Consider the following 24234-nt stretch of genomic DNA (forward strand, 5'->3'; position numbering starts at 1 on the left):
AATCTAAAACGTTCGGAAAAACTACCTATACACAATTTGGGTTAACAATTAGCTTTTTGGAATTCGATGGTTGAAAATATTTTGAAACAATATCCATAAACATGTTCCAACGAACATGTTTATAGGTGTCTGGTACGAAAAGTAGGCTTTAAAGTTCATTTATTTTATAATATCCACAGGAAAGTCGCATAACCTTAACTCATACTAAAAAAAAAGGTTTAAACCCGAGTCGAAAATGTGGAAATGGTTACATATTTAAGTTACATATAATAAAGATAATTATTTAGATAAGTTTGTGCGAACTGGTTTTATCAATCTGCCATTTTATTAAAAAACGAAAGCCCCTATTTTATTTACAGAAATGCTTTAAACGGTTAAAGGTTTTAAACGATTAAAATTAGTTTACTTTTCTACGCTGGTCACTGAATATGAATTTTTGAAGTGATTCGTTTTTCATATGGGTAATTTGCTGTAAAAGTATATAAATGTCTAATAACTGGGGATGAATAGGGTAGAATAGTTTCTGTTTTCGAACTGTCAAAACGGTTTTGCTACTATGGAATATCAAACACTAGCTTGTGACGTCACAATCAAAATACCTACTCTTAAAGTTCTATACGGGTTTTAAAAGAGAAATTGTGTCTAAAAATAACTGCTGTCTACGTTTCTCTATTAATCTTCTGATGCTTTATTTCATGCATGTTGTAAATGTAAAAATGTACATACATACAAACATACATACATATAATCACGCCTATTTCCCGGAGGGGTAGGCAGAGACCACGGATTTCCACTTGCTACGATCCTGACATACCTCTTTCGCTTCCTTCACTTTCATAACATTCCTCATACACGCTCGCCGGTTTAGGGTGCTCTTGACCTGGCCTTTCTTCAGGATTTCCCCGATCTGATCAGAGAAAGTCCGCCGAGGTCTGCCCCTTCCAACTCCCGTTTCTACCTCTCCCTTATATACTCTCTTTGTTAGCCTCCTTTCACTCATTCTTTCCACGTGTCCAAATCATCTCAACATACCTTTCTCAATTTTTGTCACTACATCTTCGCTCAGTCCACACTTTTCCCTTATCACACTGTTCCTAATTCTATCTTGTAATCTCACCCCACATACACTTCTCAACGCTCTCATTTCCACTGCATTGACTTGGCTTTGATGCCTCTTCTGCCATACCCAACTTTCGCTACCATACATAAGCACCAGCACCCCTCTATGCACAGCCAACCGTGCCTTTTGCGACACCTTCTGGCTGCTCATAAAAGCGTTAAGTGCCCCATTCACGCGATTTCCAGCACTCACTCTCCTTTCAATATCTTTATCATGCTTACCGTCCCTAGTGAATAATGTTCCCAGATACACAAACTCTTTCACTTGTTCTACTCTTTCTTGACCAATCAAAATTTCACAGTTTGTCATATATTCCTCCTTTTCAAATACCATAACTTAAAAAAAAAAAAAAATGTTTGTGTAAAATAATTTATTGGAAATACAGTCAAATACTCAATTGTACATAATTTCCCGCATTATAACGTAACCCAGCTAGAGTCTGTTCGGGAAGAGAAATGTATTGGGATCCAAAAAATTCTACACTCTCTTCCCGCACAGAATCTAACAAAATCTATAACCCTAAGCCAATTCCAAAACAAAACACGATCATCACTACCAACCCATGCAACATGCAACACATTATAACATTTATACCCAACTAACCCCCACAATGCAATTTAACCTGATTGCATACATTTATTATTAACCGCGATATCCAAGATTAAACGGTGAGTTAGAGATTAAATCCAGGATTTTATTCCCATATTCCCGTACACCCCCGAGTTGAGGGAAAACTCGAGTATTCATTGCGGGTAGCCGCTAGGCTGGCTAGGGTTGGCGATTGGCAGTTTTGGCGCAAAATGCGGTTTTGAGCGACGAAATTATGGAATTTTCGGAGCGGCAGTTTAGGTTGAGCGACAACTTTTAAAGTAAAATTTTGAAATATAACTCGGTTGCATTATCTGGAATTACTCTAATAATTATTATCACTAACATACTATGTAAAATAATTGGCACCAGTGTTGGCCAGTTCTTAAAGTCACATTTGTCGTCATTAGTACCTACTTTATTATCTATTGCGCAAGTACCTAAGTACATTACTTGGAATTGGAACACCATGTACCTTGCCTTGTCATACATATCAAAGGAAAACTCCTTTGGTTTGATTGTTTATCAAATTAAGACATGGCATTTCAAAATTGATGTCTTTTGTGATAGAAAAAATGTTGGCTATTGCGACAACGGTGACCGAGTGTAAATGACATTCAGATGTCAACTGCAGTTGCATTATTTTTGCAATTACTGCGGCAGCGTCAATGCCAATTTCCTCGATAAAAAGAGTGACGGATTGAACATCATAATCGAGGCAGCAATGAGGCGGCGAACGTCACTCATTTTATCAAGGAAAATGCTGTCAATTTGCTGTATCTGTATACAGCGGCGGTACGTGACCTATAATACCTTATTACCAATAAATTATGTCTATGTCTATTAACTCTACAGCAGTAATGTTGCAACAGTAATGCTGCTGAAGTTGACATCGGAATATCACCTTTAATCAGCGACATCTCATCTAAACTTTGCATCGTTAGAGCCTAGGAGAGATTTTAAAAATCACAAGAGCTAATCTACTTTAGAATTTTCCAAAAATCGATAAAGTACTATAGAATTGGTATTAAAAATAATAATTATTTCCAAAAAGTAAAATCAACCTGGATACTTAAATGGATATAAACCCTAAAAATTTTACAAAAACGAACCGTCCAAAATTCAGAATTTTCCGCTTGCCAGCCCTAGCAAACTGCAAACCAAGATTTATATGGAGCTCGTGGTTATTTATACCGAACTGCCTTATTTTTATTCCTCGTGTGATATTTTTAATGAGGTAACTGAATGGCGCTGCACCTTTTATTAACTTTTAAAAGCATTGGACGGGCCCAAACTGCCGGAATTCCGCATGTTTACTGCCCGTTTCGGGTACTATGAAATAGTGGGCATTTAAAACAAACGGTAGCGTATGAGGAACAGTATTTATGAGCGATAGGTACTATAAGTTTTTAAATTAAATAAATAATTGAAAAATTAATTTTATTTATTTTGAGGTTGTGCAGTAAAAAGGATTTTTATTTGTATAATTGAAAAATTTTCCGATTCAGGCGATTGGTAAAGAAGACCGGTGATTTTCTAGTGAAAAGTGGCAGAGTTTGGGATTAGAACTAGTTTACACATTTTACATTATCTTACATTAAGATATATTACATTTTTACTTACCTACTTAAAATTACACAAATCAGCTTCATTAAGCCAAACCTTTAAGCAGTCCGTAGCTGACCATCATAATAACTCCTTAACAACTTCCTCAGTTAAACGATGGACCTATAAAGGATTCCATGTTTATTTGACCCCCCGTTGCCGTTCGCTCCGGTCGCTATTTTCATCACAGTCGATTGCTGTTGATTATTTTCTTTCCCATGTGTCCACTCACACAGGTAACTTTATAAGAAGTATTATTTTCTCTTTGTCGGAAATACTATCGGAGACTAAAACAATTTTTTTTAACGTAGGTATAATGCGATCGCCGCACCACAGCCTCTAACGTGACATCATACTGGGGCAAGTTGAAGGCAAGCGCGCTAGAGGAAGAGCCCCGGCAAGATGGTCGGATTCCATTAGACAAGCATGTGGTTCCATGCAGAGGGCAGCCCACATAGCCCTTGATCGCGTTAAATGGAGGGATATAGTTCTTGGTCACGATCCTCAGTCATGAGGGAACGATGAAGAAGAAGAGAGGTATTTTTTACAAGTTTCAGGCGTAATAATTGTCAATCAATCAATCAATTTAAGAGCTGTGGGCTCATGTCGGTGCAGCGTGATGGAGTTGTCTCCACCTTGGTCGATCCGAAGCCAGCCCATTAGTATCCTGGTACGACACGGCCCCTGCATGCTCCTTTACTTGGCTCATATAACTTTTTCTTGGCCTTCCCCTACCTCTCCTTCCGTTTATTTTCCCTTCTATGATGTTCCTGATGAATTGGTCGTGTCGTATCAGGTGGCCGATCATTTTTCCTCTTTCACGACTTAGGTACGTTAAACTTAAAATGTGCCTACATTGCTCCCCACTGGGTAATTGCACTCTAACCTAAAATGAAAATGAAAATGAAAATTTATTGATAACATTAGGTTACAAGTCAAAAATTACATAAAATTTGAATATCGTTGTGGTAAATACTTATGCGTATATTACACTTATTTGTACAGTCGCCATCAGATATATCGGAGCGGCCGACGTGTTCACAATATCTGAACACGCACTCTAACGCCTTGACTATAGAGGCGTGTTCAGATATTTGTGAGCACCTCGGCCGCTCCGATATATCTGATGGCGACTGTACTTATGTCATATTTGTGTCATATACATGTTTATTTATTATAATTAGTTGTATATACTTATAAGTATATTAGACTATAGATATTTATATTATAATTAAAAAAAAAACTGAAATTTGAATTTTGGAGCAAAGTAGGTAGGCACATTTTACGATACGTAAAGAAGAAAAAAAATAGAACTCGACTAAAACCGGAGAATTCCTTTGGTGGTCTATCTATACCTTCCCTCTAATATTCTTAACTTCTGTAAAACGCAAACCTACTACACATACCCTTAGGTCACAAGTCTATCTAATCAAAATATAAATAACTCTATCGTTGACATTCCCAATTATCCCTTATTCAACATCAACTGAGACCCATCCATACAATCTTTCACGTGACAATTATATACCTTATTACAACGATATTAAGGTTCTCCAATGGTCAGTGATGGCTAGTATAAACTTATAAAGTAGTGTTGGTAAATACTCGAGTCCTTTGAGTCCGCTCTCGAGTTTCGAGTTTATTTTGATCTCGAGTCTCGAGTTTATTTTCAACTTAATAATGTATATAATTGACGACTGGTCTGGCCTAGTGGGTAGTGATACTAGTAACCCTGCCTGTGAAGCCGATGGTCCTGGGTTGGAATCCCGGTAAGGGCATTTATTTGTGTGATGAACACCGATATTTGTTCCTGGGTCTTGGGTGTTTTCTATATATTTATGTATATATTCTGAGTACCTACAACATAAGCCTTCTTGAACTTACTGTGGGACTTCTCTCAATCTGTGTAAGAATGTCCTAATATATTTAGTTATTTATATTAATTCACTTCTTCTAAATTTTCAAGTCTAAAGGGTTTTGTAGACTTGAGTCCTTTTCTGAGAAAAAAAATCAAAATGCAGTCTTCATGTAAAATTCGTAGGTTAGGTACACCATACAATAACGCTTATTTTATTTCCTGCTACTAGTATTTATATATAACCTACAAAATTATTGACGAAGTCTTTAATCGGAGACTCGAGTCGTTTGGAGTAGCGTTTAAAAAAACACTCAATAAAGGACTCAACTTGGGACTTACAGTCTCGTACTCGTAAAAACGAGTAGAGACCTTCAAATTTAGAATCATAAGACTTGAGTTTGTACCAACACTAGTATTAAGTGGCCTTTTTTGAGCAATATTTATGACTCCAGATTAATACGTTAGCTCGAGTTATCTCCCTGGAGCCGTAACTAGGAAATTATGGGTCATTTTGTCCCAAGTTCAAGCCCACCTACTAACTTAACATAGGTGAACCTTACACTCATTGATTTAAGGTTTACATTACGTCAATTAGTGTGGACGATGGATACAATGAATCAAAATGCGGGTGGCCTACAAATAGAAGAGTGAATGATATGTTTTTAATCCCGTAAAGGAATTATTGTTAACATGATGTAATAGTAATAATGCAATATTCTCGTGAGATCCTTTGGGATAGTTATTAATACTTTATTAGGTCGAGTTCTGATTTATTTTTCTTTTTATATAAATTATGTATGAATAGATCACAAGAACCTAGCCGTCGTACAGTCGCCATCAGATATATCGGAGCGGCCGAGGTGCTCACAAATATCTGAACACGCCTTTATCGTCAAGGCGTTAGAGTGCGTGTTCAGATATTTTTGAGCACCTCGGCCGCTCCGATTTATCTGATGGTAACTGTACAATCGAAGTTACGCTCTCATTTTAAAACGACATTCCGAAATAACGTGACATTGACATTTGACATGAATATTTAAGTACCATATAATATGAAGGGTACACGGAAAGAACATGTCTAGTCAGTGTGACAACATTTTGAGTTATCGCTGTTTGAAAGGAACGATGGAGGTAATTAACCATATTAATTTCGTGTAGCAGTGATTAAAGTGAGAAAAAAAGGAGTTATATTTAAAATTGCAGCGGTAACAGAAGTTGTAACTAATAGTTCATTGAGGGCTCTATATTTTGAGATTACAATCTCATTTTCGAAAAAAAGTGACTAGACTTGTTCTTTTCGTGTACCCTTTATATCTTTGACTGGTACTAGCTTTGCCTGGTCGATGCTAGAAACTGTACAACAAAGAAATTAGAGTAGATGTTTTGCACATAAAATGTCTTACTGGCTCTATTTTATTTGTATATCTTTTTTTGTGGAAATTTTCCTTGTCAACGGGTGAATCTCGGTTGGTAAAGCGGCAGGCAGGTATAGTAGCATCCCGAAGTACTTTGATAATGATAATAAGTTTGTTATTGTGTGAAACATTTTTAAAAAAAATTTTTTATAAGGTGATTAATGGCTTAAAAGCTCCTTGAAAAACGTAAAAAGCTTAGTTTCATAATGAAAATATAAACTTGGCAACAAAAAATGTCAATTTACTGGTTCAAAAATATTTTGACATATTTTTTTGAGTTCAGGTCTCGCCCGAGACAGCGTATTTTTTTCCACTTTTCGTTTATCAAGTTATGTTGAGATGCTTTGGACACGTGGAAAGAATGAGTGAAGAAGGCTAACAAAGAGAGTGTATAAGAAAGAAGTAGAAGCGGAAGTTGGAAGGGGTGGGCCTCGGCGGACTTTCTCTGATCAGATCGGGGAAATCAAGAAAGGTCAGGTCAAAAGCACCCCAAACCGGCGAGCGTGTATGAGGAATGTTATGAAAGTGAAAGAAGCGAAAGAGGTATGCCACGCAGCGTACTACGTAGGCGAATAACACGCGAACGCGAAGCAGCGCGGCGCGGAGCGATACCCATAGAAGTGTCGTACGTGGGCGATCTCATTGCGAACGCGAACGCATTAGGGCCGCCGCGCAGCGCCGCGCCGCTTCGCTTCGCGTTCGCAAGTGTTCGCCCACTTAAGACGCAGCGTCAGGATCGTAGCAAGTGGAAATCCGTGGTCTCTGCCTACCCCTCCGGGAAATAGGCGTAATTATATGTATGTATGTATTATAAGCACCGTAACACATTGATTAATCAGAATCGGCCTCCTATATATCAAGGTTCAATCAAACTCCCTCGTTTGTAAGCTTTCACAGCTACATGAGCTAACTCGGTAACACAAGACACGTGACTTCATGACAGATCACTTATACTAGATGAAACAAAAAAAGATCTCCCATCTACCCATAACTGAGCATTTCTTTAAAAAATGCCACTTATTAATTTTGTATTTTTTTCGTAAATTTTGTATTATTTCTACTTAGAATCACGAGCTCTTTCGATCCTAATGGGATAAAAAAATGTCCCAAGGTTTTTTCCTATTGTGTTACCATTTCCCCATATACTTTGTATGTCGGTAACAAAAATGGAAAATGTATGGAAATTTTGGAAAACTTGTTTTCTCCTATAGGGATAGAAAGGGCTGGCGATCCTGACTAGAAATAACCCAAAGTGGCAAAAAAGGTCACATAAAAAAATGACAAAAAAACCACCTAAGCTATAAACTACAAGGTGAGCCACTGTTGTGTGAGCCTTGCAGCTTTTCCTCCTTAACCTCCTTTCATATTTGACAGTGGGGTCACCAATTTAGTAATTGGGGTTTGGTATCTGTGCTAAAGGTGTTGTGGCTGTTGCAAATAAAAGTTCTGAGTTAGACGACAACTCGACAAGTTGTCTTGTAACTACCTTGTATTCACAGGTTGAGCTTGATATCGTCTCGTTCCCTACGTTTTCTTGTATTTTTTGTTAGTTTAGTGTTTGAGTTCTTTTAATATAGACTAATTATTGCTACCGCGTCTGACCTTTTATTTGCAACAATCCCAACACTTTGAAACATATACCAAACTCTACTGCTAAACATACAAGAAATGAAAAATATTTTGTAAAAAACCGTCTATCAGAATGTTTTGTATGTTAAAAACCGCCCAAGCGTGTGTTGGATTGGTGGAAAATCACATAGTTATAAAACAAAGTCGCTTCCTGCTGTCTGTCTGTCCCTATGTATGCTTAGATCTTAAAAACTACGCAATGGATTTTGATGAGGTTTTTTTAATAGATAGAGTGATTCAAGAGGAATTTTTATATGTATAAAACATCAGCATTGCACCCGTGAAAAGTCGGTGCGGGTCGCTAGTTTAATATAAAACAATAAAAGGGAACTTGTGATCTTGTAGTTAAATGCTCCGTCTAGAAGTTTAATCTGTGACATAACTACAACTTCATATCCCTTTATCAATACATCACAACAAAGGTTTCCCTTTAATACAGATCCCTAAGTCAGAGCAACAGGGTATAGTTTACCTAATCATCACACGAGGTTCTAACGACTTCTGGATATAAGTTACGGAGCTAATATAGCAAGTTTTAATGTGGCATATTAGCTTGCAAATATAGAGGCTATACAAAAGTTATTGATCGAATGTTGCCGATGCAAGTGCAAGTTGCAAACTGAAATTTATGAGCGCGCTAAGTAAGAGCTCTTGTAGTCTAAGAGATATAACCGGAAAGCGGTATACATATGTCGTAGTACATATGACATATGTATGACATATGTATAACGTTTTCCGGTTACTATATTATATTGCGACATGAAAGAGTAGAAATAAAATATAATGGAACAAAAAAATTCCATCCACAATTAAACTATCGTGAGACATATTTCAAAATATTAAGATCAGTACGGTTTCACCACAGACTACATATTTGGTTTCACTCACTATTGTTTTTAATCGCTTTTGGCGACATGTTTCGGATTCGTCGGGAATCCTTCCTCAGGCACGAGTGCACCTAATACATGTCGCCAAAAAAACAAGTCAGTGAAACCGTAGTGATTTAAATATTTTGAAGACTAAGCATTTTACGTCAAAAATATGACAGTTCTGATACAAAGAAAGTGGCGCTCTCATTTAATTTCTACTATTTTATGTCGCACTGTATACATATACTACATAATGGTACGGTACGGACGTTTAAAAAGTGCGAGGACAAGTGAAACTTACCAAAGATAGATATAACTCCGTAATAGATGGATACAGTCTAAGGAAAAAACGTGCCTCGAAAATCAAGAAAATTTGATTCTCGTTCAGAGGGCTACTAGCTTTGGCCTACTGTCGTATAGATGGCGTTGACGGTTTCGTTTGTTATTTAACAATTTTAACGCATATCAGTGAAAGAACATGGGTCAAAATCATAAAAATAATTAATGCAAATAAAAAAATCATTTATCCATATTTAAATACATTTTATCGTATTTTTATAAATCTTCATTTTTAGTTTTAAAGTGTGTCGACAGATGGCAGTGAATTTACTGGGGTTACAAAATTTACTATGACAGTACCGCTCTAGTATAAGTTACTCTATGAACTTACTATAATTCGATGTCCATAAAATTTTGACATAAGATAGTACAGTTATGTAATTTTAAAATTAAATAAACTGAATTCGATTATTTACCTATTGCCAGAATGACTGAGTCAATGCCAGATATTACATACTTACAGTTGTATGTTATTTCTCACTTGATGGTCTCATCGGAAGATCAGCGCTGGAAGTCGCCAGCAGCATGCTGAGATGGGGCCATTTCGTGACACTTTATTTTCACCGTGTTCTTTTTAGGGTTCCGTACCCAAAGGGTAAAAACGGGACCCTATTACTAAGACTCCGCTGCCGTCTGTCTGTCTGTCACCAGGCTGTATTTCATGAACCGTGATAGCTAGACAGTTGAAATTTTCACAGATGATGTATTTCTGTTGCCACTATAACAACAAATACTAAAAAGTACGGAACCCTCGGTGCGCGAGTCCGACTCGCACTTGGCTGTTTTTTTATGTACCTATGTCTATTTTCTGTGTGTCTACGAATAAAAACTATTCTATTATTAAGCTTAGAATAAATTTAAAAGTGGAAAAATTACTGCCTTGGATGAGACTTGAACTCACGGCCTCTGGATCGATACTCCAGCGCTCTGCCAACTGAGCCACCAAGACCTCATCCAAATTAATTTAGAATGGGTAGCACATCGTAACTGGTGAATTTCCAATATGACTTGGAACTCCGGTGGCCGTTTAAGAAGCTTAACACTCTTACGGTAGATGTCGCTAGGGTCCCGGAAGATTTGCTGACTATGGATGAGGTCTTGGTGGCTCAGTTGGCAGAGCGCTGGAGTATCGATCCAGAGGCCGTGAGTTCAAGTCTCACCCAAGGCAGTAATTTTTCCACTTTTAAATTTATTCTAAGCTTAATAGCATCGATCGCAGACGTTTCTGCTAGTTAAAAATTAATTTATTCTCTTATTTTCTAATAAATCAAAAAGGTTTGCAAATAGATAATAATGCTAACACTGTCTACTTAATTTCGAAATTGCTTGATAACGATATCGTTAACAGTTGTGTCGATATTTAATGAATCACTGTCACTGGTACGTTTGTGCCCTCGAAAAACTGAGCTATTATTATCATATACCATTTTCGGTGACCAGCTCTTAGTGTATATAAGTAAGAGCTCTTGGAAGCGGTTGGCAAAGTTGAAGTCTTTGTTTATTGCTTGGCTTCGCTTCAGAAACAACACTGTTTATGAATATTGATAACCTATTGGTTTCCGCAAGTTTTTAGGGTTCCGTCACTGGGCGAACACACCATCATCTTCCTTCATCACCTTTTTATTAAGGTTGGGGTCGGGTTGGCAACTACTCCCGAAAATTGGCAAATTCACTAGTTTTTACGAAAGCGACTGTCATCTGACCTTACAACCCAGAGGGGAAACTAGACCGTGTATTGGGATTAGTCCGATTTCCTCACAAGCAAATAATTAAAACTAGCCAAGCTTATAGTTTAACTTCTTCTTCCTCGCGTTATCCCGGCATTTTTCCACGCCACGGCTCATGGGAGCCTGGGGTCCGCTTGACAACTACCCCAAGAATTGACGTAGGTACTAGTTCTTACGAAAGCGACTACCATCTGACCTTCCAATCCAGAGGGGAAACTAGGCCTAGGTATAGTCTGGTTTTCTTACGATGTTTTCCTTCACCGAAAAGCAACAGGTAAATATTAAATAATATTTTGTAAGTACATAAGTTCCGAAAAACTCATTGGTACGAGACGGGGTTTGTTGAACCCGCGACCTCCGGATTGAAAGTCCCACGCTCTTAGTTTAACTTAAAGGAAAAAATAAAAAAAATACAATAGATGTGTTATAACTTTGCTTCTCTGTTTGGTCTAAAGGTTGACTGGTAGATGCGTGTGGCATTAAGTCCGCCTTTTGTAACTGTATATTTTTTACTCTGCAATTAAGTTTAAATAAATAAATAAATATTAGGTACGGAAACCCAAGGCCGCGAATCACAATCGCACTTGGCTGGTTATTAAAATACAAGTATTAATATCTGGTTGTTTACTAGCGTTCGGATGCCAGATATTGGTGCTTTTATTGAATGCTCTTTCGGAGTTGAATACAGAATGATATTCCCTATTTGCAATAGCGGGAACTGAGTTTTTAATTATAACAGCAATCTTGGAACTAACCTCATAAGGCCGCGGACTGGACAGAAGCGGCGCGCGTCGCGGCGAGCAGCAAATCAAGGTCACTCATACATTGCGCTCGACGGACAAGACCAAATGTATCAGCCTTGATTCGCCGCTCTGCGCGCCGCTTGCATCCAGTCTGCGGCATAAAGGGGCCCACTGACTATCGGCCTCTCAGTTAGAACAAAAATTTGCCAGTTCCGAACAACTGACAGGCCGTATGGTCCTTTCAGATGGCAGCGTTAATCGCAAATTTTCAAAATTCGGATTAGCTTTTACTGTTGAAGCGTTACCGCATTACTGCTGGCACTGTCAATATCATTATCAAAGTATCTTTAAGTGTTAAAAAAATAAGGGACTTTATTACGCAGCTCTGCAGCTACACTTAACAATATCTTTCTAAGCACGTCAAACATCAAACATCAAACATTTGTTTAGCAAATAGGCCACAGGGGCACTTTTACATGTAAATTTTTACAAGCAATACAAAACCAAAATTTACAAAAAAACAATTACAAATATGGAATCAATAAAATATTAGATACTTTGTCAGAGATGTATCCAGTCTAAATGGGTGATCAAAGTCGTCTCAAAATCAGTTTAAAAACTAACATTGTTTAACTAATTAAATTTAAAATGTGTTTTTAACACATTGTGTTAATAATATGTTTTTTTAGCTGGCGGCGAATGGCAAAGGTCAGTTGGACGGAGAAGAAAACGACTGAAGAGGTTTTTACGCATAGTAGGAGAGAAGAGGAGTTTGTTGAGAACCATAGAAAACTGAAGAGGAATGATGCTTGGACACCTGCTACGACACGACTAATTTATCAAAAACATCATTGAAGGGAGAGTTGAGGCAAGAAGACGGAGAGGGAGACCAAGAAGAACGTACATAGATCAAGTAAAGGAAAAACTCAACGTCGTGTCGATGTCAAGGAGAAGGCAGAGGACTGACATACATGGAAATCGGTCCACCGAAAGTATAACTTAAATATATGATGATGACCGATAAAAAGGCATTTATTGTGGTAAAAAAGACAGCAATGGACAAAGAAAAATAACGCACAATAAGCACAATAAAGTTTACGTACAATAAATGCCTACATTTTAACGTGGAACTACAAATTTTCCTTCAACTTTCCTTACACGTCACTCAACCTGAACTGTTTGAAGTAAACATCACTCGGGATTAAATGGTCTTAATATTTGATGGGGCCAACGAGATCAAATGGCGAACGGAATGGGCACATTGGAGGGGCGTCAGATAGCGGAGTTTGACAAGGGTGCTTGTTGCTGAATATATTATGCCGATCGATAGGAGAGAGAAGATGGATATCTGGTGAGATCTCATAGTAATACAATCTTATAATGGCTACAGTTTGACATACAGGCCAATTTGAACGTGCACTGATATAAAACCCATATTAGAATTCTATCAGTTAGCTTTAGTAAAACTATCTCTTCTTCCGTTTAGGCTGGGAAGTAAAAATTGGGGCGTTTCGTAATTTAGGTTCGTAGTTTCAAATAGTTTCAATAATTTAGGGTCACCACAAATATTCAATTATCGCAAGAAATCTTCATAAAAACGTGAATATATTTGCCGTTACCCTTCGTCCGGTATCCCATTCAAAAGTTATTCCCAAATGATAAAAATCTGGGCCCTAACGACCTGTTGGTTTAAAACGCCGTAAGCGCCCTTAGGCTTGTATGTTAATAGGGCTTTTTGCTGTTAGGACGAAAGGAGTGTCGAGTAAATTTGTTAGAGTCGTTATCCCGGGTCCAGGGTCTTTATTGGACTAATTGCGATTTGCATAGTGCTGCCATATGAAGTATCATTGCAGAACCCTGACTCGACCACAGCGATACAGTTAGCAGGCAAAAATGTTTACGTTTATATTAAAATGATTCTTGGGACCTTTTATTTAAAGTTGTACCTACAGTCCAGTTCTACATAGAATCACGAGCTCATTCAACCCTCATAAGAGTCTTTCATGGGGGTTTTCAGAATAAATGGTACCATTTTCTTTTTTTTTTAAACCAATTTTTGGGTTATTAGACTTAGAATCACGACTACTATTGAATGAGACAAAGAAAAAAGTGTCCCCAGTTTTTCATACATGATATATTTTTTTTCTTTTTAAATCGATAGTCCACGTGATTTTGAGTAGAATTTGGGAGGTTGATGGATTTTCGAAAAAAGGTAAATGGAACTAAGTGAAAATGCCCTAATAGACTTTGTATGACGGTAACGGAATGGAAGAAATGAACTCGTGATTCTGAGTAGAAATAACATAAAAATTTCCAAATCTGCTGAAAAACAGTGTTCATTAAAATGGCCCTCTCACTGGTTTCTTTGTAAAATATTTAGGACTATTATAACAACAGAACAAGGTTTTCTTAGTTTGGGGCTAGATTTCGCTATTAGCATTTAGCTAGCTCTCCGACAACCCACTTTAAACAGATGCAATAAATTCAAAATTCATTTTTTTCTACAACTAGGCCTTATGGGTTATTTTATCAGTAATTATAACATTTACAGTGACATGAAAAATACATAGCAACATTTATAAACACAACTGCAAAAGCCTGGGTATTTTATTATTAATTTTATTTATTACAATCAAATGTAAAAAATTACAATTTAACAAAGCTCCACAAAACTGTAATTAGTTTGACTGTGGAGTCAAGTATCAATCTCTTTTTACACTAAGTTCTATATTTTAGGTATATTAAGTAGGTAACATATAACACAATTTGGAGTTACTTAATCTAATAGTTACATGAAAATATAGTTTAAGTAAGTAGGTATATCCAGGATGCTCTATAAGAAAGACAATCGCTTATAGCGCATCAAGAAGAAAAATTTTAAGCGATTTTTAAAACTAGTTTTTTTGGGTTCCAAGACTATGTCCCCGGGCAAACGTTATATAGTCTGGCAAACACAACCAATTAGTCAATAAGAACAAGGAAAACTATATTCATCCCTTTCTTATGAGTGCTAGTACCAGCGTAGACAAAAACAATTTAATTGTCTTTGTCTATGTTTAAAATGAGACAGTCCTGGGCCGAACTATATTATAATGATCTTAAAATAATTAACTACCTACTACAATTTGAGAGAGATGTATACCTAATTCTCTAATACATGTTTGATTTTTGGACTAATAATTTTCTTCTTTTCATGTAATTTTACATGTAAAATGTATTGTTATTGGAGCAATAAAGAATATTTACTTACTCACTTACTTGGCAGTCAAACCACTGCGCTTATGTTTTCTGTGCACGGGTCTCTATTAAGGCCATCACTATCTGTTTTAAAACAAATATGGGGTGGCGTTGGGGCGTATTATGCTCTGGATTTGCGAGATGATTCCAGAATTTAAATATGATTTGTGGCGCTCAATATTAACGTTATTACTAACAGATGTGACGGAGAATTAATGTTTATTGAAGCATTGTCAAAATTTTCAGCAGATTCCCGCAATAGATTGCTTTGAATTTGATTTTCAACTGGTTTTTGATCATGAAACTATTTTTAGTGTAGGTGTATACAGTTACTATTTGCATGGCTCAGTTGAAGCAAAATATTCTCATGAATGGAAAAAAAACTAGAAAAAAAACATAAAATACTTAATTACATATTAAACTTGTATTGGACTATTAGCTGGGTGGTTCTACGGTAATATAAAATATACGTGAGAATCGTAAAACAATAACACTTCCGCAACTTGAAAACAAAGATCAAATAAAACCATCAAAGATTTATCGCACCCCACAAGATAAGTAAAGCTCGCGGTACACCTTAAAAGCGAACGTATGTAAAAAACCGTACAGAAATCGAGGATCGTGTTACAGAAATCCATTAGGCCAGCAATAAAAATAGAAGGCGCGTTCCTAAATTCAGTCATACGTAATAAAATGTCGATAAAACAACGCGTCACTGATTTAGGTGATAAGGTCTTTCTAATGCCTGTTTAAAAAAAATTTCGAGCCTTTTTGTACGTTTTTTCCATTTTTTTTGGATAAAGACCTTGAGCAAGCTATAAAAGAGCATTTCAAAGATTGCATATACATACTTACATAGTTAACAAGTTGGGACGGGTATGGATATATTGAATAATAATCAAATGCAAATGACATGAAAAAAATCGGTGTAACTTTTTTTTAAGACTGTATCTGCAAGGGCAGAATCCAACCAAAACATTAATAAAAGGTTAAAGTTGGCTAGATAGATAAAACCGCCCAAGTGCGAGTCGGACTCCCGTTCCAAGGGTTCCGTACGTTACACAATTTTAAACAACGTATTTTTATGTAAAACGTGAGTAAAATATCTTTAAAAAATCCGTAGAGGTCGGATCATAAACTAAGTAATTAAGTCAGACTCACGCTTGACTGCACATTTCTATAAGTTTTGCTGTGATTTTTTCAAAATTTTTGAATCAGTAGTTTCGGAGATAAATGGCCAATGGTAATTTTTTGGCTATTTTCTTAAATAACTTCTAAACTATTTATTTTAAAATTACAACAAAAATATATTTGAGATTCTGACAATGAGCTCTTTCATTTGATATGTAACACGATACAGTTTATAAAACTTATTTTTTTTTTTAATTTTCTCATTTAGCCCCCAAAAGTGACCCCCATTTTTAAAATTCATTTGTTTACGTTACATGTCCGTCTTTGTGTCACAGACTTACGTGTACGTGTACCAAATTTCAACTTCATTGGTTCAGTAGTTTTAAAGAAAATAGGCTGTGACAGACGGACAGACAGACAGACGCACGAGTGATCCTATTTTTCCTTTTGAGGTACGGAACCCTAAAAATCACGAAACGTGTCTTACTCTCATTTCTTTTCATGAAAACATAACTAACTTTTGTACGTCGAGATAGTTAAAATCAATCAATAATTCTTATCAGTTCAGATATACTAAACGTAGACGTGTGCATACCAGAATTGTCTTTTAATTAAATTTTGTAATTGAAAACACACAATCAATAAACGCAGTTAGTTTAGCTCACCAACTCCATCATGCGCTGTGTTACTTTAGTTATCTTTTGTGTTTTGTGTTCTTTTTCTTTAGTCTCTAGTAAATATCCTTTACATTACAAGAATTTGGTAAGATATATTTAATAATTAGATAGTGTACTAATGACCATTTAGAATTTCAACCATGGTAACGACATTTAGGTACAAAAAAATTGCAGCACCTTAATGTCAACATATACCATAATCTCGTACTTTTTTGCAAGTTTTTTTTTTTCTTAAAGAGTTTGCCGTATAAGATCAGACAGTATTAGTAAGTCTAGCACAGGAGCGGCGCGACGGTATCCCACCCGCTGGATAGACTACCAGTCTCTGTTTAATATAGGGCGAGATACTGTCGCGCCACTCATTTACATCAAATTTTCTTGTAAAAAGTAGACTTGATATCTACCTATCACGATTCTGTTCCTCTTAGTTTTACTATCAGAAATGCTGAACTAATTGAAATATTTTTTGTTACATTGATTTACAGAGAACAGGAGATGATGATGATGCCATTGATGACGATGTTGGCGTCGATGATGATGTGGATGTGGCATTAAGTGGAGAGAATGACAGAAATGAAGGAGTTGATGACGATGAAATTGATAGCAATGAAGGCAAGAACTTAAGTGAAGGCAATGATGAAAACGACGCAATCGATGACGAATTTAACGTTTTTACTGGAGATGACGAAAACGCCGCAAAAGCTGGAGATTTTTTAGATGATGACGAAAATACTGGTATCAATAATAGTAATGAAAACCAGGAAATCGAAGATGATGAGCCTTCAACTTTAACATCCACTCACGACAATAGGTTGAAACTTGGCAATGGCGAGCTGGAGGAGCTGAAACAGTACGAACGGGAGCTGGAAGCTGGTGATTTAGCGGAGTTCTTTGGCAATAATCATCATCGCGAACCGAGGTATTATAAAGACCTGGGCCGCCGGTTTGTTCCTGTCTACCCTTACAAGGAGGTAAATCAGTCCTGTTAGTAATATCTCATTTACAGGTACAGGTACGCCTCCCCAATTTACCTCCGAGTCATAGACTAATAACACTAGACTGCCAATTCCCTTGACCAGCGCGTAACCAATACATGCTTACTTTCGTAGACGACATCTTTTCGACATCGACATAGCCTACTAATCCTAAGAAGGCCTAGTTCCCCCTCTGCGTTGAAAGGTCAGATGGCAGTCGCTTTCGTAAAAACTAGTGCCTACGTCAATTCTTGGGATTAGTTGTCAAGTGGACCCCAGGCTCCCATGAGCCGTGGCAAAATGACGGGATAACGCGAGGAAGAAGAAGACATCTAGCGTCAAGTAGCGGATTTATCAGTACTGCTACTTGACACCAGATGTCGCGATGAACGAAAAGTCAAATGCTCAACAATTTTCAGCTATAGTTTGTCAAAGGACTGTCTCATTTCAAACATAGACGGAGAGAATCATACTATCTTTGTCTTACACTAGTACTATCTCCCAAAAAAGAAAGGGATGAGTACCTATAATTTTCCTGGTTGTTACTGACTGACAAATTGGTTTAACTATAATTTTATAACCGGATTAATCGGAACTCTGTTTTTAACTCCTTCCGCTCGTGATATTTGTAAATTGTTGAGCAATATACTTTTCGTCTGTTGCGACACTCGTGGCATCTAGTGTCAAGTAGTGGTACTGATAAATCCACTACTCGACGTTAGATATCCAATACGAAAATAAGCAGCGTTTTGGTTACGCAATGGTTAAGGGGATTGGCGGTCTAGTATTATTAGTCTATGTCCGAGCTGCCCAATTCGCTGCTTCTCTCCTCCTGAGTGGGTCTGCAATCGTTTTAATGTCATCGTCCCATTTGGTTGGAGGTCTGTGATCCGGCCTTAGAACAAGGCCTCCACGCACCTGGCATCATTTCAGTCAGAGTAAATAGCAATCCGTCGACTGATGTCAACTACTTTGGTCCGCCGCTGTATCTCCTCCTTTCGGATTATCCTCGTTTGCTTAGACGCGGATCCGTGCGTGTGAATTTAAATCTACTATTTTAAATGTCAAGGTCACTTTATCAATGATCAAATCTGACAGGCCGCGTACAAGAGGTTAATAAAGTCTATAGTCGGCGGCGCAGAATATGAATAGTTTCCTAGTAGCAAGTAAGCAACTACTCGATATGTCACATGGTATCTGATGATGATGATCAGAAAATCCCTGGTCTGACTCTTGGTAAGTTTGCAAAATCGACTGGTTTGATTTTTATGCGGTTATTACTTTTCTATTTTTTCAATTTCTGAGATGGGACAGATAGCTAGTAACCTTCACTAATGGAAATAACTATTCAATGAATAAGTAGAACACATACAATAAATCGACTTATATTTTCAGAGAAAAGTTAAACATAGAAAACCGAGTCCTGAGCAAATAGTACAATTTATTATGGTACGTAGTTATATTATGTAAGAAATGAAATGTAACATTCTCGTACCTAAAGTAACTTTATATTTATTTTTTGCAGTCGTCAAAAAAAGTTCTAAGGGACAATGAAGACACGACAGATATAGTACCAATAATGGTAAGCATGCTTAAATATTAATCACTGTTTTATTTTCCTTTAACACTCCCTTTACTTACTTACTTACTGCTGTGGCACGACGACCCGAAGTGGATCTTGGCCTCCGACACCAAAGACTGCCATGCTACTCTGTCCGAAGCCGTTTCTGTCGTGTCTGTCTAGGTACCGCTGGAGAGACGAAGTGTAGAAAGACCTCAGCGAACTCGGCGCCGTCGACTGGACAGAAACACTCCCTTTGGTATGCAATAATATTTAATTCTATAATTTATATATAATAATAATTCAATAATTGAATTGAAAATCTTTATTTCAAGCAACTAAAAGAGCCCTTACGAGCTGGTGTGGTGAAAATAATATAAGTATTGTACTGTTTTAGGCACCAGCTGATGTAGTCGTAGCTGTGATGAAAAACGGTACGAAAAAATATTCCTCTAAGCCCAGCGAGCCTACGGAAGAAGTCATCAGACAGTACATGCTGAGGAGTGGTGTAAGTACTCATAATCTTCTACACAGCATTTCGAAACATGCTGAAATAATTACTTTTATATTCATGCCATGTATCAGCATGACGTTTAAAAATATACTGTATTAATCTTTTAGTTCTGACATTTAGACATTTGCAGCTCTAAATAATTTGTTTTTTTTTTTGTAATATTGTCTTCGGTTACCGCGATAGTTACTCATGAAATAAAACTATGAAAACGGATTATATCGCGTACCTATATTGAATTTATAATACATAAAATAATCCGTTTTCATAGTTTTTTTTTTATCTGTGTTTCTTTTTAATATTATAATTGTTTTTTTTTTTGTAATTGTCTTAGTAATTGTAATACTTTAGTTTGAATTTATATTTGCAATTAGTTGTATTTTATAATTGTTCATGTGTTATTTTATTGCTAGTATGTAAATGCCATGTTGGCGTGTAAAAGTCGCTTACAATAAGGACGAAAATTGCTTGTATCTTTATACGAAAAACCTGTCAGAGCGTACTTATGACAAGCGACAATGTGGTACCTTTTGCTTGAAAACGACACAAATGTTGAAGTTTGAAGTTTGAGAGCGTAACTTCGATTGTATGGCAGCAACATTTTGTCAGTCCATTCTCTTAAAATCAATATTATTAACAGGACTATTGGGATGGCGTGTGGAAAGAAGATGTGAAGCCAGACACTATTTTAAGAACAAAGAAAAATAAACATCAAAAAGAAACATTGGTAAACAAATTAATAGTTTTACACAATCTTAGTATAAATACACCAGTCATTATCAAATAAAGCACCGTATCTTTGAATACGGAAACAGACATACACGGGTAAAACTCCTTTACGAATTAGAGCATTTTCACAATGCCGGATCTGATATCGGATGTCGGATGGAAGTAAAATGTAAGATATGTGCAGCTGCAGCTATTTTTGTCATAGGCGCCTTCCGTCCGACATCATATGTCGGAAAGGCGCTTCCGATAATTTCAGGCATGTCGGAGCCCCCCGTCAGCCTGTCGGACCGAGAATATTTGTTTGTTTGTGTAGGCATAATGCTTGTTGAAGTGTGCGTGACCACTTAAGGCGGCTCCCTTTTTTTTCGGAGTGGGAAATGCATTTACGCACTACGGTCTGCGGTCTGACTACGCAGATGTTGGATCCTACATCCGAAATCGGAACGGACAATGGGTGCGATCTGTAGCACCGATCGCAAGGCTGCACTCGCGCAAGTCGTAATCGGTTTTCAATTGCAAAATATATATTAGGTATTTGTATTTTCTATTACTCTTGTTGAAGGATATCCAGCCATTCGCATCGAAGCTTGTCCCGGGCACCAAGTTGTATGATCTGCTCGCTAGGATTGTGAAGAAATCACCGAAACTCTTGTACTTTATCAACAATTAATAATAATGTATATAATACATAATAATAAAAACAGTATCTACCTTGAATATTTATTTTCCAATTAATTTTCAATTTTCAATTTTTTTATTTATAATTTAATTTTACACGTCACATTTTCAAATTTACAATTATAATTTATATTCCATATACAACAACTCAACATGCGTATTTGCGTTGATTTAGAGTCCATGTATGAATGTCACGTGAATGTACTATTTAGTAACTCGACTGTACTTTTTTATACACTTTTCTTATAATTTTACTTGCTTAAGAAATCTTGCATACAAACAGGTTATTATTTCTCGCAGTCTTTATCACGTCGGAGACCTGATTGTAGATTTTAGGACCGATGTACTTTTTCGCCTTTGCCAGCCGCGTTCTAGGAGCGTGGAGCTCCTGGCCGCGCCTGAAGTGATACTTGGGTTCATCAGCGTTTGACTGGAACTATTCTAAGTTACATCTCACCAGCTTAGCTACCTCCAGGCTATTACATAATAAAATGTATATCCAAATCAAGCATTACCTTTCAAGTTTAGCATATCTCCAATACCTAATGCGCGAAAGGCGATCATTATTACGATCATTAAACTGTATTAAAGAAACACTGTTTTTGCAGGTGTAGGTAAAATTGGGTTGGGTAAGGTTAAACGTAGCTGCAATTATTGTATGTAATAATAAAAACAAATTTCACTTGTAAATAAACATCTTGAAAACTTACATTTTGTAAAGAATAGGATTTCTAAGGCTACAAGTTTCCTTGAATTAATAATGAACATCATGTAAATACTATGGTCGATAGGAATAAATGACAATTTCCAACGGCTGTTAAGAATAAAACAGCGGGTAAAAAGAGACGTATTTGAACATTTGAAATCGAAACATGAATCCAAAAATAATATTATATATAGAAACAAAACGCTGTATTAAAATTTTTGTTAAAAATTGACACTGAGCTTATTTTACGATTTAACACGTATTTTAGTCACTTGCGCTTAAAAATGTGGTTGATAATTAAGACCTAGGCTCTCCGTAACTTGTTGCGCGATTGATTAAAAATACTAATTAGAAATGGTTGTCTGTAAAATTGGTTTACGGACGATGATTTTGCGTGATAACGTCATAAGAAAACATTGATAAAAAAACCCACAACGTTACCATGGAGATCTGTCCACAACGTGACACTTTTTCGTGCATTCTACCGGTGTTCATCGATTTATAAGACGTTATCACGTCAAAAACCGTAAAATTAGCACAATGTTAGTATGACTCACGATAATTAAAATTCGATTAAGTACTTAAAATCGCCTAGTATCGAAGATGCTGGCAACGTTTTTAGGCTGATACATAGCGAGGCAGTTGCCAGCTCTCAGGTCTCCAGTAGCGTTACATGAGTCTCGAACCAAGCATGAAATTGTATTTTTTTCGTATAAAGTAGTAGAGTAGAGATAGTATTTATTTTATTCAATAAGCACAATCAAGATAGACTAAGAGTAACGTCCAATCAGTATCAAATCAAGTTGAGATTTCTACAGTTTGAAAAGTCCTTAAGATGTATCTTTAGAATCAACATGTCGCCACCCACGCCCGCCATAATGTTGTGAAGATATAGGCGCCGTGATGTGGCAGTTTTGAGGTGATACACCCCAAACAACTTTGTAGGCTAGTCTTGGGATTCATCCAAAGATAAATCTCATATTGTTGTATAGAATTAACTTTATATAACTTTGGAGGATTATTAAAAAAAATGGTAAAAATGTTTACAGTTACGCAGGTATACATAGTGTTCACTCCTAGATCATAGCGTAAAAGGTTTAAAGTACCTATCCTATTTAGAGTAGGTAAATAATTTTTCACCTCAGCAGCTCGAACAAGAACGCGAAGCTTAGAAATAAATTAAAAGTGGAAAAAATCACTGTCTAAGGTCGGACTTGAACCCACGACCACTGGATCACTAGTACAGTGCTCTACCATCTGAGTCACCAAGACTGTCACTTGTACCCAATGCAGCGAATATTTCCACCATATATGAGCCACTATGGCTCTAGCAACATCTACCGTAAGAGTGTTAATTCTTCTTAAACGGCTACCAGAGTTACAAGTCATCACAAGTCACAAGTCCTTGCTAGACATGTTTATGAGTTGTAGTACATTGTGATCTTATTTCAGGTGAATGCGATATTTCGGAATGTCACCTGTGAACGTAAGCGGACCCCGTCACAGTAGTCAAACGCTAGGAGGATGATGACCTGTGGACGTAATCAGTTCAGAGTGTTTCAGAAGAACGTCATGCTTGATTAATAAGTAATATTATGATCCTCTCCTCTCCTCGCTTCTCCGATGATTATGTCCATGGGCAAGGGTGATCCGATCAGGCGGCTCTACTCGTTTGTTATCACAAAAAGGCAGTTACAGGAAGAAATCACATCATTGATAAAAAAAGTTAAAATAATTAAATCGAAATATCTTAAGACGTATCCTCCAACCCTTATCCAGCCATTGACGACAGCCCACTCGTGTCGTTGACAGTGACAGTCAACAAACAAACGAACGTTAGTGCTTCGTCCCAAGTTTAATTGATGACAATCGTATAAATTGAGAAGATAAAAGCAAGCGCCATCTGCGGATATAGTAATAGAGTCAATGACGTACTTACAACGAACTAGGATAACTAACGAAGTCTGACTAGAGCTCATAAAAGCGGACAAGTGCGAGTCGGACTCGCGCACGAAGGGTTCCGTACCACTAGGCAAAATAAGGCAAATAAGTCACGTTTGTTGTATGGGAGTTTTTAGTACTTGTTGTTATAGCGGCAACAGAAATCTGTGAAAATTTCAACTGTCTAGCTATCATG

General features: G+C 36.9%; 1 protein-coding gene across 1 annotated transcript; it reads left to right on the forward strand.

Annotated features, from left to right (window-relative positions):
* Positions 1 to 6296: 6296 nt before the first annotated feature.
* Positions 6297 to 21383, forward strand: LOC134744958 (uncharacterized). The gene is made up of 7 exons (XM_063678904.1): positions 6297 to 6302; positions 17424 to 17909; positions 19308 to 19361; positions 19438 to 19494; positions 19871 to 19981; positions 20625 to 20711; positions 21276 to 21383. The coding sequence occupies exons 1-7, from the start codon at positions 6297 to 6299 to the stop codon at positions 21381 to 21383; spliced, it is 909 nt and encodes a 302-aa protein (XP_063534974.1).
* The last annotated feature ends 2851 nt before the right edge of the window (positions 21384 to 24234 follow it).

The sequence above is a fragment of the Cydia strobilella genome, chromosome 10, assembly GCF_947568885.1.
Source record: "Cydia strobilella chromosome 10, ilCydStro3.1, whole genome shotgun sequence".
Taxonomy (NCBI): Eukaryota; Metazoa; Arthropoda; class Insecta; order Lepidoptera; family Tortricidae; genus Cydia; species Cydia strobilella.